General features: G+C 47.0%; 1 protein-coding gene across 3 annotated transcripts; it reads right to left on the minus strand.

Moving 5' to 3' along the window:
- Positions 1-3,140: 3,140 nt before the first annotated feature.
- On the minus strand, positions 3,141-19,039 carry LOC106606055 (BCL2/adenovirus E1B 19 kDa protein-interacting protein 2). 3 transcript variants are annotated; one of them, XM_082975660.1, is made up of 10 exons: positions 18,866-19,039; positions 10,883-10,963; positions 10,649-10,707; positions 10,299-10,556; positions 9,274-9,471; positions 8,395-8,497; positions 8,161-8,292; positions 5,357-5,443; positions 5,073-5,171; positions 3,141-4,962 (listed from the first exon to the last, which is right to left on the minus strand). In XM_082975660.1, the coding sequence occupies exons 1-10, from the start codon at positions 18,907-18,909 to the stop codon at positions 4,938-4,940; spliced, it is 1,086 nt and encodes a 361-aa protein (XP_082831786.1). In that variant the 5' UTR covers positions 18,910-19,039; the 3' UTR covers positions 3,141-4,937. The 3 variants fall into 3 exon arrangements, with proteins under 3 accessions (XP_082831786.1, XP_082831787.1, XP_082831788.1); XM_082975661.1 differs by lacking the exon at positions 18,866-19,039 and adding an exon at positions 12,669-13,024; XM_082975662.1 differs by lacking the exon at positions 18,866-19,039 and adding an exon at positions 12,639-12,693.
- Between the last annotated feature and the right edge of the window lie 573 nt (positions 19,040-19,612).

Raw genomic sequence — 19,612 nt, forward strand, 5'->3', positions numbered from 1 at the left:
GGGGTGTCTAGTAGAGGACGTGGTGAAGGCTACGGGGTGTCTAGTCGAGGACGGGTGAAGGCTACGGGGTGTCTAGTCGAGGACGGGTGAAGGCTACGGGGTGTCTAGTCGAGGACGGGTGAAGGCTACGGGGTGTCTAGTCGAGGACGGGTGAAGGCTACGGGGTGTCTAGTAGAGGACGTGGTGAAGGCTACGGGGTGTCTAGTCGAGGACGGGTGAAGGCTACGGGGTGTCTAGTCGAGGACGGGTGAAGGCTACGGGGTGTCTAGTAGAGGACGGGTGAAGGCTACGGGGTGTCTAGTAGAGGACGTGGTGAAGGCTACGGGGTGTCTAGTCGAGGACGGGTGAAGGCTACGGGGTGTCTAGTAGAGGACGGGTGAAGGCTACGGGGTGTCTAGTCGAGGACGGGTGAAGTCTAAAGGGTGTCTAGTCGAGGACGGGTGAAGTATAAAGGGTGTCTAGTCGAGGACGGGTGAAGTCTACGGGGTGTCCAGTAGAGGACGGGTGAAGGCTACGGGGTGTCCAGTCGAGGACGGGTGAAGGCTACGGGGTGTCCAGTAGAGGACGGGTGAAGGCTACGGGGTGTCTAGTCGAGGACGGGTGAAGGCTACGGGGTGTCTAGTAGAGGACGTGGTGAAGGCTACGGGGTGTCTAGTAGAGGACGTGGTGAAGGCTACGGGGTGTCTAGTCGAGGACGGGTGAAGGCTACGGGGTGTCTAGTCGAGGACGGGTGAAGGCTACGGGGTGTCTAGTAGAGGACGTGGTGAAGGCTACGGGGTGTCTAGTCGAGGACGGGTGAAGTCTAAAGGGTGTCTAGTCGAGGACGGGTGAAGTCTAAAGGGTGTCTAGTCGAGGACGGGTGAAGTCTACGGGGTGTCCAGTAGAGGACGGGTGAAGGCTACGGGGTGTCCAGTCGAGGACGGGTGAAGGCTACGGGGTGTCTAGTAGAGGACGGGTGAAGGCTACGGGGTGTCTAGTCGAGGACGGGTGAAGGCTACGGGGTGTCTAGTAGAGGACGTGGTGAAGGCTACGGGGTGTCTAGTCGAGGACGGGTGAAGGCTACGGGGTGTCTAGTCGAGGACGGGTGAAGTCTACGGGGTGTCCAGTAGAGGACGTGGTGAAGGCTACGGGGTGTCTAGTCGAGGACGGGTGAAGGCTACGGGGTGTCTAGTCGAGGACGGGTGAAGGCTACGGGGTGTCTAGTCGAGGACGGGTGAAGGCTACGGGGTGTCTAGTAGAGGACGGGTGAAGGCTACGGGGTGTCTAGTCGAGGACGGGTGAAGGCTACGGGGTGTCTAGTCGAGGACGGGTGAAGTCTACGGGGTGTCCAGTAGAGGACGTGGTGAAGGCTACGGGGTGTCTAGTCGAGGACGGGTGAAGGCTACGGGGTGTCTAGTCGAGGACGGGTGAAGGCTACGGGGTGTCTAGTCGAGGACGGGTGAAGGCTACGGGGTGTCTAGTAGAGGACGTGGTGAAGGCTACGGGGTGTCTAGTCGAGGACGGGTGAAGGCTACAGGGTGTCTAGTCGAGGACGGGTGAAGTCTACGGGGTGTCTAGTCGAGGACGGGTGAAGTCTACGGGGTGTCTAGTCGAGGACGGGTGAAGTCTAAAGGGTGTCTAGTCGAGGACGGGTGAAGGCTACGGGGTGTCTAGTCGAGGACGGGTGAAGGCTACGGGGTGTCTAGTCGAGGACGGGTGAAGGCTACGGGGTGTCTAGTAGAGGACGTGGTGAAGGCTACGGGGGTCTAGTCGAGGACGTGTGAGGCTACAGGGTGTCTAGTAGAGGACGGGTGAAGGCTACGGGGTGTCTAGTAGGGACGGGTGAAGGCTACGGGGTGTCTAGTCGAGGACGGGTGAAATCTACGGGGTGTCTAGTAGAGGACGGGTGAAGTCTACGGGGTGTCCAGTAGAGGACGGGTGAAGGCTACGGGGTGTCTAGTCGAGGACGGGTGAAGGCTACGGGGTGTCTAGTAGAGGACGTTGTGAAGTCTACGGGGTGTCTAGTCGAGGACGGGTGAAGGCTACGGGGTGTCTAGTCGAGGACGTTGTGAAGGCTACGGGGTGTCCAGTCGAGGACGGGTGAAGGCTACGGGGTGTCTAGTAGAGGACGGGTGAAGGCTACGGGGTGTCTAGTCGAGGACGGGTGAAGGCTACGGGGTGTCTAGTAGAGGACGTGGTGAAGGCTACGGGGTGTCTAGTAGAGGACGTTGTGAAGGCTACGGGGTGTCTAGTAGAGGACGGGTGAAGGCTACGGGGTGTCTAGTCGAGGACGGGTGAAGGCTACGGGGTGTCTAGTCGAGGACGTTGTGAAGTCTACGGGGTGTCCAGTAGAGGACGGGTGAAGTCTACGGGGTGTCTAGTAGAGGACGTGGTGAAGGCTACGGGGTGTCCAGTCGAGGACGGGTGAAGGCTACGGGGTGTCTAGTCGAGGACGTTGTGAAGTCTACGGGGTGTCCAGTAGAGGACGGGTGAAGTCTACGGGGTGTCTAGTAGAGGACGTGGTGAAGGCTACGGGGTGTCTAGTAGAGGACGTGGTGAAGGCTACGGGGTGTCTAGTCGAGGACGTTGTGAAGTCTACGGGGTGTCTAGTAGAGGACGTGGTGAAGGCTACGGGGTGTCCAGTCGAGGACGTTGTGAAGTCTACGGGGTGTCCAGTAGAGGACGGGTGAAGGCTACGGGGTGTCCAGTCGAGGACGGGTGAAGGCTACGGGGTGTCTAGTCGAGGACGTTGTGAAGTCTACGGGGTGTCCAGTAGAGGACGGGTGAAGGCTACGGGGTGTCTAGTCGAGGACGTTGTGTAGTCTACGGGGTGTCTAGTAGAGGACGGGTGAAGGCTACGGGGTGTCTAGTAGAGGACGGGTGAAGGCTACACCCCGTAGACTGTGTCTAGTCGAGGACGTTGTGAAGGCTACGGGGTGTCTAGTCGAGGACGGGTGAAGGCTACGGGGTGTCTAGTGTTTTTGAACAGTAATATTCACTGGATGTACTTTATATTACCACCTTTAACTCCAGTCCTACTCTGCTCAGAATAACCAGCAGTCTTTATTTCACACCTGAAGATTATTATTCCATTATTTCATCTTCACTTATTTACGTAAGCTTCTTCAACAACAAAAAAAAACAAACAGCCCAAAGACGAGTCCCGTGATAACAGCTTTATTTACATGAACAACTGACGAGCAGACAGACCACCGGGACAAAGATGTGAATGCAGAGGAGTACAAAATAATCCCTGAAAAACAAGCAGCCAGATTCCAGTCGTTAACGAAGGACACCATATCTATCTCAGAGGCCATTCAGTTTCCTCCTCCACAATGCAACACAATTCTGAGTATTTCAGAACACCCAGCTGACATGAGCGATACCAACCACCATATAATCTTACTGAATACTAATCTGATTTAATACTGAATGCATCATCGTCTCATGTATTTAAGATCTGTTGTCCATAAATGTTAACTACCACCAGTTTTTTTTAAAGGAGTCTTTTGAGGACTTGTGTAGATTTAAAAACATCCCCAATGTGGTGTTATAATTCAGTAGCAGTAACATTGAAAAAAAACACATTTCCAGTGGTAGCATTGTCATTGGTTACACTAATTGCACTGTTTGTCTACATAACCTGTTTCAAGTACTCATGACATCACCCTGAAGAAGGTAGTGATGCCGAAACGTTGGTCAATTCCCAATAAATTCCTGGGAGTTTATATATGGAGTGTGAGACTTTATTTTCATAGCTTATAGTTTATTCATTGTTAGTCAGCACCTCCACACAAACAATTTTTTTCTGGGTGTGCGCCAGCTCATGTTTTTTAATCAGCACAAAGGACTAACATAATACAATACATTCAATAGCTCCCTTTTTCAGAAAAATGTTTTTCATTTTCAGATGAATATTCTTCATCCCTAATTAATGGACAAGTCACTGTTCCTGTGTACGAGTTACAGTAAATGCAGGCAGTAGTATTCTTCCATGGCTACCTCACTTCCTGTGGCTGTCAAAGCCCATTTCCTGAATGCCTGCAGCATTTCCATGGTGACACCCCTTCCTTTAAAATAGTGTAAAAGCCCTTACACATGTGGTAAGCAGTGCTCTAAAACAAATATCTTAAAGTGAGAAGCTCATTCAGCTATAGAAAGTATGGTTAGAAAATTACAATTACAAAAGTACAGGTTGTTCAAGAGTTCTCTTACATAAATATTTGCTCTGAGGGTAGGCTATAAAAAGGCTTAGGTTTACAAGGTCAGAATAATACAGTAAAATACATCAATTTATGTCATGATGTAAATTCTGATTTATTTTATTAAATACACTTTGTCTCCATCTTAACCTAAAGTATTTGTTGCGCATCAATCACATTTTAGTAAACATTAAAAGGTGACATCCTAACAACCTGACAGTCAAAAGTGTTGTACTTGGCACTAGAGTGCAGTAAGCCCTTACAGATAAAGTAGCAGTAAATGTCAATGTGAGTTCCAGTGAAGGTAACTGTAACAGAAACCCATCTGGACCTTTCATTTAACTCTAGTGTTAAATGTTGTGTTCAAACTGACTGTAGGTTGCTCCTTGACGACAGGTCTCACAAATCACTCTGGCATCAATACATATGATAGGGTTGCATTCAAGAACCACAAAATAGGGGCAGTTATGAAACTGTTGCAAAGCCAGTGGCTTGGGGAAGTGAACTTCTTTAGTGACGTTACGTTCAACGATGAATAAATAAAAGGTGTGTCTGTACACACTAAAAGTCTTTCATTTTCTGTACAACAAAAGTGCTGCACGTCCAAGCATACCTGCAGGGTGACATTTGGACTAGTTAACTTTTGAACTTGCATGGTAATTCAGCCCATAGTTCCTGGTCGTCTGCTGTCTTCCCCTCCTTCTCCTAGCCACTCAAAATGTCCGCTCTTTGGCTTCCCACGATATGTCCCTCACCTCACCCGTTCATCCTCACATCATACCTAGAGAAAACAACGCACTTTTAATACGGGAATAATAATCCTACAAAGTAAAAGTAAAAGTGTAATAACTTCGAGGCTAATATAGCTCTGAAGAGAAGCCAGTCACTCACTCTCGGATGCTGTCGGGGATCTGTAGGTGTTCCATTGGGATGTACTCGGACAGCTCCTGCAGGCTGTGAATGAAGCGGATCTTCCGGCTGAACTTCTCACTGTGGAGGGCACAGAGAGGTCAGAGGTTAGAGTGAACATCAGCATGGTCAAGGCATAGGCATATGCTGTAGCTGGATCTTCACAACAGATGGAGTGGGACTCACTGAAGCAGTGTGACTCGTTGAATCATCTTCTGAGGACTGATGTGGTTCAACTGAAATATGACTTTAATGGTTCTGCTCACCTGATGAAAGGCTTGACGACAGTGATGAGTGCTTTGATGTACCAGGCAGGGTGGACCACAAAGAGCCCCTTCAGGTCCTTCCTCAACCTGCCAGGAGAACCATCACCATGACTCCACAGACATTACATTTACATGACTCATCCACATTATTCAGGGCGAGTTACAATACGTGTCAAATACGTAGGTGGAAACAACCACATGATTTGAGTAACATAGTGGCTGAGGCAGAATCTCTGGATGGAACACAGCGAATGTCTGTGATTTCGTAAACGATCCCCTAGGCATGGGCAGAAACCTGACGTCAATGTCTGTTTCTCTGAGTCACATGAAGAAAATCATTTACTTAGACGCCTCAGTAAACACCAGCCTTATGTGAATACAATAAGAATGTTCATCCTATGTGTAGTTCTCCTCTTAATGCCCTGGGAAGAGTGCCGTGAGACCTGACTCTGAGACCTGACTCGGCTTTGAGACCTGACTCTGATGATATGACTCAAAAGCTCACGGTTGCATAGCAACTGCATTTGCCTCCCTCCAAATTGAGCGCGTGAGGTAACGTCTGAGGGCTGGTTTTCTCAAAGACACCAGTGTCTGGAAGTAGGTCTGGTCTCGTCCAAGTTCACCAGAAGACATGCTACAGATGGAGGATCTAAATTGGATCACCCATTTGCAGGATAACGTCCCTGCAATGCAGGACATTTTTTATGTAGTGTATTTGAGGTTTAAAAAGGCTTCTGACATTTTGACTTGATTTTCCCTCATGAAAAATATATCAACCCTTACACAAATGTCTATTAATTATAATCCACATAATAATTCACATTTCCGGTTGCTTGAAGATTATTTTCCTGTTGTAGCAAACTGGCTCAAATTAAGATCCTACATCTGTACCTTTGGCACTATAATTCCCTAAGGCAGGGTTTCCCAAACTCGATCCTGGGGGCCCCCTGGGAGCAAGTTTTGTTTTTTGCCCTAACACTACACAGCTGATTTAAATAATCCAAGCTTGATGAGTTGGTTCTTTGAATCAGCTGTGTAGTGCCTGGGCAAAAACCAAAACGTGCACCGAGTTTGGGAAACCCCACCCTAAGGTATATTAGGAGCAAGATGGTCAACCTGACGTTTTTCATGAATATTGTCTTCAATTGGGAGGCCACTGTGGTATGCACAGTGAATGTGGTGGTTTATGTATGGGAATGTTATGTTGTGGAGTGTGGCCAGTGGCCAGGCATGCAGAGACTGAGCACTGAGCTGCCTTTATATGGACTATGGAAACATCTCAGTGATAAGGAGGACTACATTACAGTAGAACCAACAGCACAGATACAGTATGAGACAACTGGCAAATATACCGACACGTGGATATACTTTAATACATTTATTTTTGATTGGATTTGTATTATTGATATTGATTATTGTACTGCGATGTTGAGAGAGCCAGCACACAAGCATTTCACTGCACCTTTTATACCTGCTGGAAACGGTGTACGTGATGAATACAATTTGATTTTGCACACGCACACAGTCAGGGGTCAGAGGGTTATCTGAGGAATGTCCGGAGGGGGCACTCCCCTGTGGTAGAGATCCTCACAGCCCTGAGTCATTACACTTCCCTGTGGTAAAGATCCTCACAGCCCTGAGTCATTACACTTCCCTGTGGTAGAGATCCTCACAGCCCTGAGTCATTACACTACCCTGTGGTAGAGATCCTCACAGCCCTGAATCATTACACTTCCCTGTGGTAGAGATCCTCACAGCCCTGAATCATTACACTTCCCTGTGGTAGAGATCCTCACAGCCCTGAATCATTACACTACCCTGTGGTAGGGATCCTCACAGCCCTGAATCATTACACTACCCTGTGGTAGAGATCCTCACAGCCCTGAATCATTACACTTCCCTGTGGTAGAGATCCTCACAGCCCTGAATCATTATACTACCCTGTGGTAGAGATCCTCACAGCCCTGAATCATTACACTTCCCTGTGGTAGAGATCCTCACAGCCCTGAATCATTACACTTCCCTGTGGTAGAGATCCTCACAGCCCTGAATCATTACACTTCCCTGTGGTAGAGATCCTCACAGCCCTGAATCATTACACTTCCCTGTGGTAGAGATCCTCACAGCCCTGAGTCATTACACTACCCTGTGGTAGAGATCCTCACAGCCCTGAATCATTACACTACCCTGTGGTAGAGATCCTCACAGCCCTGAATCATTACACTACCCTGTGGTAGAGATCCTCACAGCCCTGAATCATTACACTACCCTGTGGTAGAGATCCTCACAGCCCTGAATCATTACACTACCCTGTGGTAGAGATCCTCACAGCCCTGAATCATTACACTACCCTGTGGTAGAGATCCTCACAGCCCTGAATCATTACACTTCCCTGTGGTAGAGAACCTCACAGCCCTGAGTCATTACACTTCCCTGTGGTAGAGATCCTCACAGCCCTGAATCATTACACTACCCTGTGGTAGAGATCCTCACAGCCCTGAATCATTACACTACCCTGTGGTAGAGATCCTCACAGCCCTGAATCATTACACTACCCTGTGGTAGAGCTCCTCACAGCCCTGAATCAGTATAGCATTCCTGTGATATTCCACACGAGGGGAGGAGAAGCAGAGATAGGACAGGAATAAGAGCCCTCCCATTACGTCCTCCCATTCTGTCCAATACCTGGACCACAGCAGTGCTATACAGAGAACCATAGGGCCACTTGCCCCCTCCTCTGGACTCTTTCAGTACAACAGCAGAGGGAACCTTGTGAGAGAAAGCGCAAGAAGAACGTACTGTACCTTCTGTCAATGGAGGTGTAACACTGTCGCAGCCATTTGATGGCAGGCATCTTATTCCTGGGAGCCATGCTGCACAGGTACACCATGACATAGCCTTCTGACACCATCAGGTCCAGCGTCCCCACTATGTACCTGCACCGTACACACACACCCAAATAAGAAACAAAAAGTACTTTGATTGTCATCTTTAATTGAGACCTCAACACCAGAGGGTGTTTGTCCGTCTACACTGACCTGAAGAGATTGTCCATGACGTACTCATAGTTCTCCACCGTGTTCTCTGGTAGGTAACAGGAGGAGAACGTGATGATGGCGTTCATAGCCTCCCCGTAATAACCTAGGAAACACAGAGGCATACCTCATGAGATACAGCACATGTATATCACATAGAATTACATAGCGAAGAATGACAAGTTCCAACTGTGGGAGTACATGTTGAACGGCTACTGTGTTAAGTTTTTATTTACCTTTATTTAACTAGGCAAGTCAGTTAAGAATAAATTCTTATTTACAACGACAGCCTACCCCGGCCAAACCCAGACGACGCTGGGTCAATTGCGCGCCGCCCTATGGGAATCCCAATCACGGCCAGATGTGATGCAGCCTGGATTCGAACCAGGGACTGCAGTGACACCACTTGCACTGAGATGCCGTGCGTTAGATCGCTGCGCCACTCAGGAGCAACCATACCCCGTTCAAAGGCACTTAAAGCTTTTGTCTTTCCCATTCACCTTCTGAATGGCACACATACACAATCCATGTCTCAATTGTCTCAAGGCTGAAAAATCCTACTTTAACCTGGCTCCTCCCCTTCATCTACACTGATTGAAGTGGATTTAACAAGTGACATCAATAAGGGATCATAGCTTTCACCTGGATTCACCTGGTCAGTCTATGTCATGGGAAGAGCAGTTCTTAATGTTTTGTATATCAGATAGAATTACATAGTGCAACTGAAAATCATTCCCTTTCACTGAGGCCTGTCATTTTCAGCAAATGCATATAGTGGGAGCTACACAACAGATGCCGAGTCAGCTGGACTCAGTTATGGAAGCTTTGACTTTACAGGCTGGTGAAGTAGCTACTTGACAGTCAGCTTCAGCTGTGTCTCACCTCCGTGGGAGAGCACCTGGAGGTATGGCTCCAGGACACTCATGTTGACGTGGTACTCCTGTCCTGCGACGCAGAACCTTCTCCAGCGGCGCCCCCTGTTGTCCACCTGGTCGAGCTCCATGGAGCCCATCTCTGCCTGCTCCATCACCGTGGTGCCTGAGACACCATCCTCCCCCCGGCCCAGCCGCGGCAGGTCATCTGGAGGGTCATCAGAGGTCAGATGAAGGTCAAGAATAGTGGGATTAGATTGTGCAAACATCATACCATTCCATTTCAGAATGGAATTCAGAATTATAAAATGGTATGGAATAGAAGAATACTATGTTCCAAATTGGAATTTCTCTCTCTCTCTCTCTCTCTCACACTTTCTTTCCTACTCTCTCTGTTTTCTGACCTCCCACTACAGTTCATTCTACCCCCACACCCCCTCAGTCTCTCTCCCCACCCTCATACCTGCCACTCTCGCTTTCACCTTCCCACTCCAGTTCGTGCAAACTGTCTTTCTCTGTCATTCTTCCACTCCAGTTCTCTCTCACCCTCCCACTCCAGTTCTTGTTTCTTCTCTCACCCTCCCACTCCAGTTCTTGTCTCCTCTCTCACCCTCCCACTCCAGTTCTTGTCTCCCCTCTCTCACCCTCCCACTCCAGTTCTTGTCTCCCCTCTCTCACCCTCCCACTCCAGTTCTTGTCTCCCCTCTCTCACCCTCCCACTCCAGTTCTTGTCTCCTCTCTCACCCTCCCACTCCAGTTCTTGTCTCCTCTCTCACCCTCCCACTCCAGTTCTTGTCTCCTCTCTCACCCTCCCACTCCAGTTCTTGTCTCCTCTCTCACCCTCCCACTCCAGTTCTTGTCTCCTCTCTCACCCTCCCACTCCAGTTCTTGTCTCCTCTCTCACCCTCCCACTCCAGTTCTTGTTTCTTCTCTCACCCTCCCACTCCAGTTCTTGTCTCCCCCTCTCTCACCCTCCCACTCCAGTTCTTGTCTCCTCTCTCACCCTCCCACTCCAGTTCTTGTTTCTTCTCTCACCCTCCCACTCCAGTTCGTGCATGCTGTCAGGGAAGTTGCAGGACTCGCTGTCTGAGGGCGTCTCCAGGGCCTCCAGGTTGATGTCCAGCTCTGTGTCATCTTCGTCGGGTGAGAGGGCGGCGGCAGAGTACCCGGTGTCCCCCGACTTCACGCTGCGGTCCGCTGAGTCGGTGCGGGACAGGGTCAGGCTGAGGGTGGGCGCCACCAGACGCTTCTTCCTTATGGGGTTTTCTGACAGGGCCAGGCTGGTGGGTGGAGCTGGGGGAGTAGCATACACACAGGTATTGTGGGATATGGTGCAGTGCTTTTGGAATTAGGCCTTTGCAGACATATGGGTATTAGGGATTTACCTGGTCTCTCTGCATTTTCTCCTGGGGTCTCAGGACTATGGGCATCTTCAGGAAGAGGTCTAGGGGGGATTACAAAATACTTGAAAAAGCTTAGTACTGCTTTCTTACCCGGTCATAACCAAAAAGCATTCTTTGCAGGGACCTCAAATATTGTTTAAGATTGTCATGGTGAACAGGCTGGGGTTTCCAGTTCATGTGGTCAGGTTAAAGGTCAGGGTTAGGTTTGTCTCTGACCTGGGGAACTCCTCATCCTGCCATTCCTCCCTCAGCTCCATGTCCTGGATGTAGGAAGCAGCCTTCGCCCCCTCTGGACTCCTACAGAACAGACAGCATATCACAGTACATTCAATAGTCTTCAAATGCTTTGCTGTACATGCTGTAATAATCAAAAGATTCAACAACAGTCTATAGTCCTTAAGAGCTCAAATAAGACAAAGTCTGACAGACACTGATGAAGGCCACTGCCCAAACGCATGTACCATGTTTTTAATGTGATGATGCCAAATTAATAAAGTCTTATTTGTAAAGTGCCTGTCCAACATTACGCACGAATCACAAGGTCGAACCATTGCCATATGTTCATTGGTCACCAGGGGAGAACGACTGCCCCCTCTCATTGAAACCAAGGAAGTTCAAGGCCGACTGTGGTACTGCAGGCATTGTTAGCAGAAAACAGGATTATAGGGATGGGCATTTGACATTTTTTTATTGTTCTAGTACTCGCATAATGTGCATTTATCTATATGCCACCAGTGTGAAACAATACCTAATTTATCATAACCATTAGTGCTATATAAGATGAATTTATTGAAACTGTAAAATCAACTGGTTATATTATATGGTGGAACACAATCTTCAAAAAGGCAGTAACATCAGCAGTGGCACTTGCATAGAAGCCTATGGCTGTGCAATGGCATAGCATTGTTTTGTTCATTAAACAGACAAGCCACTCTTACTTCCCGAGCCCTTATCACAGTCAAGACACACCTTGCAAGCAAGCACCCGCCCCACACCACACACACACACACACACACACACACACACACACACACACACACACACACACACACACACACACACACACACACACACACACACACACACACACACACACACACACACACACACACAAACAAACAGAGAGAAGAGTCCTCAAGTTCTCCCTCAGCTCACTCCAGTGCTCAGTGAGTACACAGACACAATCACGTCCAAGTGCAGAAGAGTGAGAGAGAAAAACTAACAATGTAGAAGCTTGCAACTTGTCTTACTCCATGTGTGTCCTCTGGCTGTCATTGGTCTAGACTGCCTCTGCCAGTGGACACACTTGACAAGGTTTCAGGACCACTGCAAGAGTCAAACAGCACCCTCTGTGACTGTGCCTCCAGTACTCCATGGAAGAGTGGTTCACAAAGTGGCCAACACACCCTTAGACCCACCAGCTGCATGCATAATGCATGCACCCTTGGCACATATGTACAGTATGTCTGCTGATCACTTCCCTATATTGCATTTACGTTTCATTAGTCATATGAATTAGACTTTACGGACCGTAAAAGGAAATTGGGCTTTTAAAGTAATGACGTTCATATAGCATCACACTGTAAAGACATACAGATAAAGACTCATTTCTAAACTGTCATAAAGGGGATAGTCTTGGTTTAGAAGACCACCAGCTGTCACTTAAAAATTAAAACTGAGTGATAAGCAAATGCTAGATGCACCAATAAATTGGCAATGATAAAATAATTATAATATGTCCAACTGTAGGCCCTATATAGAAAGAAATGAAGAATCGTGAAACTACAGTAAGTTTATCCATATAGTTTAAGCACTTTTAGTGTCATTACACAGTATTAACATGTAGTAAACTAACTTTACACAACTGTATTCAAGCCGTCAACTGGATTATACATTGCTTCCACATCAGCTTCCCGTCTCCAACCTAGTTCTACAGTAGTTACACAATACCTTTGTAAAGAAAGATACTCACCGATACACAAAGCAACTGAGCATAGCCTACCTTTCACCCTTTCCTCTGTATAAACGCGCACTCATGCAGACATCATGATTAAAAGATGACTAAAAAAAACGTTTAAAAAATGTTGATCACGAAGATAATTCATTTCAAAGTCGTCAATTGTAAACACTCCGACGTTCGCACAAGTACAGTGTTCTGACGACCCAACCACACAGCAAACAATACATTAGCTTAGCCAATCAGAGGGCTTTGTACGTGCTCAGCTGGTGACACTTTCACCACACCTGAGTGACTGAGAACTTTGTGATCTATCACTCATCGCAACTGGTAAACACATCAAAATGAGCAGATCCGTAGAGAAATAGTTGAGTATCTCAATGCAGCAGAGTCTCAATCTCTTACCACACTGAAAGGAAACACATTTCGGCAACAATAACAGTTCCTGTTTACTCAACTATCATAAAAAAATGGTATTGCCTTCTCCTGATTTGTTTTTTTTACGAGAATGACACATCAATATATCCATCTCGAGAGCCTGTATGTGTATGGTTTGATGAGTCAACCCAGCTGAACTCGTGACAGTAAGGTTTAGCTTCGTTGGTTTGTGAGATGTGGTCGGAGTATAAACTCATTATATATTTAATTATATAAAATGTGGCCGTTCCGTTATGACGTGATCGTTGTGGCACTGAATACCTGAACATCTTGTGAGATTGGAACATAGGGGGTTTACAGGGTGTGTGTGTATGCGTTTGTGTGTGTCTCTGTGTTGCAACCAACCAGTGAACAGATCTCAACTCAATTGAACACTTACGGGAGATTCTGAGCGCTCATGAGACAGCGTTTCCCACCACCATCTACAAAACACCAAATGATGCAATGTCTCGTTGAATAATTGTGTCGCATCCCTCCAATTGAGTTCCAGATACTTGTAGAATCTATGCCAAGGCGCATTGAAGCTGTTCTGGCTCGTGGTGCCCAACGCAACATTAAGACACGTTTGGTGTATTTTGGCAGTTACCTGTAGACGCGTGTAAAAAAGCTGTTAATAGCTGCGCGTGGTGGGAAGGGAAGACAACCTCTGTGTTCTTGCATTGTTCCCGATGAAGCATGCCTATGGTGTATACTCTATCTTCCATTGTACTCTATGTTAAGGAAACCTGATCTTGTGATGGCCACGGCCTGTCGAGGCGGTTATTGAAGCCTCTGCCTATAAGAGGACAGGAGTAGATAGCGGGGATTAACCAAACGCAAAGAAAGCTCCGATTCAAACTCTTTTGATACTCCTTGTCTCCACGTTGTCGCGAACTCTGAGCCGGTTCGTAACAAGTGGGAGCACGTCCGGGATTTTGAACGGATTGTGTTTGGGAGAAAACGTGGAGGTATGTTAAATTCTGTAGGTGCTTTGTTTGTATATTTTATTAGTTTGAGTTTGGTGCTCAGTACTGGTTGCTTTTGTTTGTTTGGTTAGTGTGCTGTGTTGGAGAGAGTACATTGGTTAGTTTCCAGGCCCTGCCTAGCCTGGAAACTCTTGCTCTACTCGCTGTTGGGACATTGGTCTGAGGTGAGTACAATCATTTGTGTACCTCGGTGGGAGATTTGGATAGGGTAGTGAAACTTACTACCCGGAGCTATAGCCTTTTTCCCCTGATAGGCTTAGCGACGTGTTTCATTTTGTAATATGTTGGGCATTGTTAATGTTGGTTATTTTTGTGTGGTGTCTGTGGACTGAGCAGTTGTCTCGGGGGAATATCCGTGGCTTGGTGGAATCTACCAGCGTGCTGGGGGGGTTACTTCCTTGCTACAGTGCATAATTACCCACCGCAAATCTGCATGAAGACTAGGGTTGAGTTATTGTAGGTTTTGGGGAAGCTCCATATCTCATCTCTTTTCTGTGGTGCCCGGTGTGATTGTATTTTCTCTTGTTGTGGTCTGGTGTGCTCAGTAGAGGGGTTGAGTGAGAATTTTTTTTTCTCTGACTATGGCGTCTAATGTAGACGAGTTCATTCGCTTTCCATCAGAGGAACTGTTAGACTTATGTACTAAAGAACAGCTGTTGACGGTTGCTGAACACTACAAGGTTGAAATTAGTGATGAACGTCTAAAATTCTATTAGGTTAATATTGAAGGCCAATCTGATGGAGAGTGGTATTCTTGACGTTACCACTGGGGCAGCCTCTGCTGAGGACTCGCCGTCTCCCCGATATGTCACAATTACCGCTCCATCGGTTAGTCCTAGTGGTCTTCTTTTTGAACAGCAGAAAGAGCTGCTTCTGTTACAGCTAGAGCACGATCGTGAGAAGCTAGAGCACGATCGTGTAAAATATGAGAAGGAATTGGAATTTAAACAGGATATGGAGCATGCTGATCGGTTAAAATATGAAAAGGATTTGGAATTTAAACAGGATATGGAGCGTGCTAAAATCAAGCTGCAACAAGAGCGACTAGAGTTGGTTAGAGAAGGAAAGCTCTCAGTGGAGAGTTTGCTCTGGGAAGGTGACGCAGATTTACTTAGGAGTCGTTCCTCTTTTTGTCGTGCCCCGGACACATTTGACATTGTTGGGAATTTACAGTTGTTGCCTCAGTTTAATGAAAAGGACCCTGAGACATTATTTTCGTTGTTTGAGCGTGTTGCTAACGCTAGGAGTTGGCCTGATTCTGACCGCACTTTAATGTTGCAGTGTGTGCTGACTGGTAAAGCGCAGGAAGCATATTCAGCTCTTAGTGTGGCCGACAGTGTCAGTTATAATAAGGTTAAAACGGCTGTTACAGATTTACGAATTGGTTCCTGAGGCTTACCGCCAACGATTTAGAACTTTAAAAAGGGATGATAAGCAGACTCATGTTGAGTTTGCGCGAAAATTATCTTCAGTTTAATCGCTGGTGTTCCGCCTCTGCAGTTATGACTTTCCAAGGGCTGTGTGAGCTGATTATGTTAGAGCAATTTAAGGACACAATCCCTGATCGTATAGCGACGTACATTAACGAAAAGTAAAGACTGTCGCTGAAGCTGCGGTTTTGGCGGACGAATATGTTTTGACTCAAGTGTTTTTGCAGAACCCCGTATTCGGAGTGAGTGGGGGCGTTCGGAGAGATTTGGACCTCGCTCACCGAGATACTCTGGTTCACGGGCAGAGTTTCATTCAACTAGGGTTGAGCCTGACTCCCGTGGTAAAACTGACTTTGATCAAGAGTGTCACTACTGTCAAGGCTCAGGTCATTGGAAAAACGAATGTCCGGTTCTCAGGGCTAGGGTTAAATTCAGTACGTGTGCTAACGTTAAATTTAGGCCTACGGCGTTAGCTGCGCCTGTTCCACATCAGGTCACTGATGTGTCACCACATGTGAAAGTCCATATTGATCCAGACTATTTACCTTTCATTACGGAGGGTTTTGTTTCTATGTTAGGAAGTAAGAACCTAGTGCCAGTGAAGATCCTAAGAGACACAGGTGCCTCTGACTCGTTTGTGCTGGAATCTGTGTTACCCTTCTCTGCTGAGACTGATTCGGGGAATAGTGTTCTAATTAGGGGAATAGGTTTGAACAATCTGTCAGTTCCATTGCATAAACTGATATTGGATTGTGGACTGGTGAAAGGTGAGGTTGTTGTGAGGGTGCGTCCTTTATTGCCTATTGAGGGTATCGACGTTATCCTTGGGAATAACTTGGCTGGTGAGCGTGTGTGGCCTGTCGTGTTTCCATCTCTAGTGGTTTCCACTAAACCATCAATTGTAGGGATTCCTGAGGAGTGCGCAGAGTTTCCCAGAGGTGTTCTCTGCGGGTGCAGTGACGCGGTCTATGAGTCATGGTGACCTGGTCCCTGCTCCGGTAAATGAGAATACCACAAAGACGTCTGTCACTGTTTTCCCTGTTATCCCGTTATCTGTATCCCGCTCCGATCTAATCGATGCGCCACTCGACTGACCGCACATTAGAAGAGTTGCGTGACCAAATTGTGCCTGTGGAACAGTTGGGAGATGTCGCCCATGGTTATTTTCTCCAAGAGGATGTCCTGATGAGAAAGTGGGAGTCTACAGAGGACGTTAAACCTGTTCGTTTGGCTGATACCGTTACTTCCCTTGGTTCTTGTAATGCTAGGTCTGTGCATGAGGACGAAAATGTTCCTGGTCCCGATGATTGCATACTGCAGGGTAGATTGAAAAATTCAGAGACACTGGATATTTTGGATAGCCCTCTTACTCAGCTACCTGTTGATGGGCGGAAAGAGATGGTTGGTCTGATTCGGAAAATTCCAGGTTTGTTTTCTGATACACCTACACGTACAAACTTAATAGAACATGATATTGACATTGGAGATGCTGACCCCATTCGTCAGCGGTTCTATAGAGTTTCTGTAGAGAAACTGCGTTGTCTGGATGCTGAGGTCAGGTACATGTTGGAGAGTAAGATAGCAGAGCCTTCTTTCTCCAGTTGGGCTTCTCCCTGTATCTTGGTCAGTAAACCGGATGGAACAAACAGATTTTGTACGGACTACCGTAAGGTAAACGGAGTCACTAAGCCAGATTCATTTCCTCTTCCTCGGATGGAGGACTGCGTTGATCAGGTCGGCGCAGCTAAGTTTGTGAGCAAATTTGACCTGTTAAAGTGCTATTGGCAGGTGCCACTGACGAGTAGGGCACATGAAATCTTTGCCTTTATTACACCCTCTGGTCTGTACTCGTATTCGGTTATGAGTTTCGTGACTATGAATCGTTGGAGTGACTATGAACCGTTGGGAGATGTTGTTTGTAGCTGATACGGTCTCTCGTGTGCCCTGTTCCTGAGTGTTATGTGACTGACCATTGTTTTGTCATGTTCAAACTTTGTCTGTTCCCTCCTGGTCTTGTGTTCTTCTTTCCTCTTAAACATTGCTTCCTGTGCGCAAAGGTTGCTGAGGTCTGGGGAGAAGGAGGTTGACTGGGGTGGAAGGTGAACATGTAAATTCTCATCAATTTGGGACGCAGAGGCTGGTACGTTGTTTTATGGGGGGTGACGACCCTCCCACTCTGTCTGCCGTATTCTCTCTTTGCTCTTGTTCCTTATTAGGATGCCGGTGGGCGGAGTTGGAAGGGTCGTCAGCTACATGGGAAACACCTGGGCCCGGGTGTGTCCCAGGATAAAGGCACCTCTTCCACATTCATTGGGGAGACTCTCTCCATGCAGACACACTATGGTTTATTTGTATATAGGTTACTTTAGTTAATAAATATATATTTTGTTATTCCTTGTCTCCACGTTGTCTCCCTTTTGTTGCGAACTCTGAGCCGGTTCGTAACATTTCCGACAGCATTATAATGTCAAAATATGTTCCTTCACCAAATATGGAGTTTCGCTGAGCAACTCATTTACTCCCGTTACAGCCGGTATGTAGCCTACTTCCAAAAAGCAACGGAAAAAATGCCTCTTCAACTCCAATACCTCTAATCTAGCTATACCTCCAACTCCAATCTATCCACCTCCGGCAGATAGACTGATGACAATATATGGAAGGAATTCGGAGGCAACTAATGATGACATCAGAGATACAGTAGCAGTATTTCTGTACCTCGCAGTACAAGTATCAGACAGAGACTAAGATCAGTATGTTTCATTCCAATTACCGGTATATTAATTATAGGCCTAAATCAAATGTCTATCTAGTGGCATTATTACTTCACCCCAGACACTGTTCGTGAATCCTGTCAACAGCTCACAAAATACAGTGGTGGAAGTTTCCCTTTAGTCCATGTACATCTTAGTTATAAAACAAACATTGGCAATTACTAAGCCCATGCATGAATCAAAGCTTTGTCAGCTTTGCAACGCCAGCGATTCAGCACTGAGGAAGTCATTAGAGCAGAGACTCCCAGGACGGATGCCATCTTTATCGTCACTACTGGCCTGGTTAGTGTCAGTGGCTTGTGATTTCCCATTTCTCCTTTTGTTATTAACCCCTGTCCATTGTCCAGAGAGCAGGTCATATGACATGGAGTCTAGAGGGTGTAAAGGAGATAGATACAACACTCACACTTCTGTACTCCATCTTTCAATACTCCATCTAGCAATTGAAATTCACTACTCCACATTTCCCTCTAACAATTGAAATGAGCTGAAACACTGATACCACTTAGTTTTTGTTTCAGGAAACCCACACCGCTATGAGCGTCACTTCACATTTGTTACACACACTGGTTGTGAAACTATGGGTTTCCACAGAATAAACTAGCACAGTGGTAGATACATTCAGTTTAATCACTTACCCATTTAGCATGTACTGGTCCCCCTGGTCTGTATAGGTCCCCATATCGTCCACCCTGTGAGTGAGATCAGATGATTATTACAGCACTGAATGGGTACCTCCAGGAACTAGTGTTTCTGGCAAAACAAGACAGCCTGCTGGCTCATCTGCCTTTCTCATGAGGAAGTCTGTTGATGTGGGTGGGTGTGTTTGTGTGGATGTGTCAGTGAATTCACCCTCTTCCTGTCCCTACAGGTTTTTCTGCATTTCAGCAGGACCTGTTGTGGTTGCTTCCCTATTGCCTAAGGCTAAGCTCACCTGGGCAGCTATGGTGCTTAGTCGTCAGATTGAAACATGTTTAGCTAGAGCCTCGCAGATAGAAATGCACTGCATAGAATAAACAAACATTTGTACTCTGCATAATGGAGGCTTGTCCATTCTATACATTACATTTCTATCTGCAGTGTTCTAAACATTGCATCCCATTGAATGTGCCTCAGTTCTCCGACAGTCAGGGAGGAGTTAAGGATAGGAGGGAGGTAGGCTTGGGCGATATACCGTTTATACCAGGGTATTTAGAAAAATACCAACGGTATGATTTTCAATACCATTATTTGGGTTGGGTTACAGTAGAGACATTCAATGCCCTCTTGGATCAAGATCCCTAATTTGTTTTGTGCGTAAAAAAGAAGTGTGCACTTCCGGTAATACGTATACCCCGGTATGGTACAGAAACGGTATGACTAGAGGAAGGTAGACAGTAGATACC

Source organism: Salmo salar, chromosome 05 (genome assembly GCF_965601325.2).
Source record: "Salmo salar chromosome 05, fSalSal1, whole genome shotgun sequence".
Classification (NCBI taxonomy): domain Eukaryota; kingdom Metazoa; phylum Chordata; class Actinopteri; order Salmoniformes; family Salmonidae; genus Salmo; species Salmo salar.

Bases quoted from the DNA above. Each gene is read 5' to 3' on its own strand.
- LOC106606055 (XM_082975660.1), bottom strand. From the start codon at position 18,909: ATGGGGACCTATACAGACCAGGGGGACCAGTACATGCTAAATGG. The intron at 10,708-10,882 runs GTCAGAGACAAA...AATCCCCCCTAG, and splicing joins CAGGATGAGGAGTTCCCCAG to ACCTCTTCCTGAAGATGCCC. The intron at 5,172-5,356 runs GTGAGCAGAACC...TGCCCTCCACAG, and splicing joins GTCGTCAAGCCTTTCATCAG to TGAGAAGTTCAGCCGGAAGA.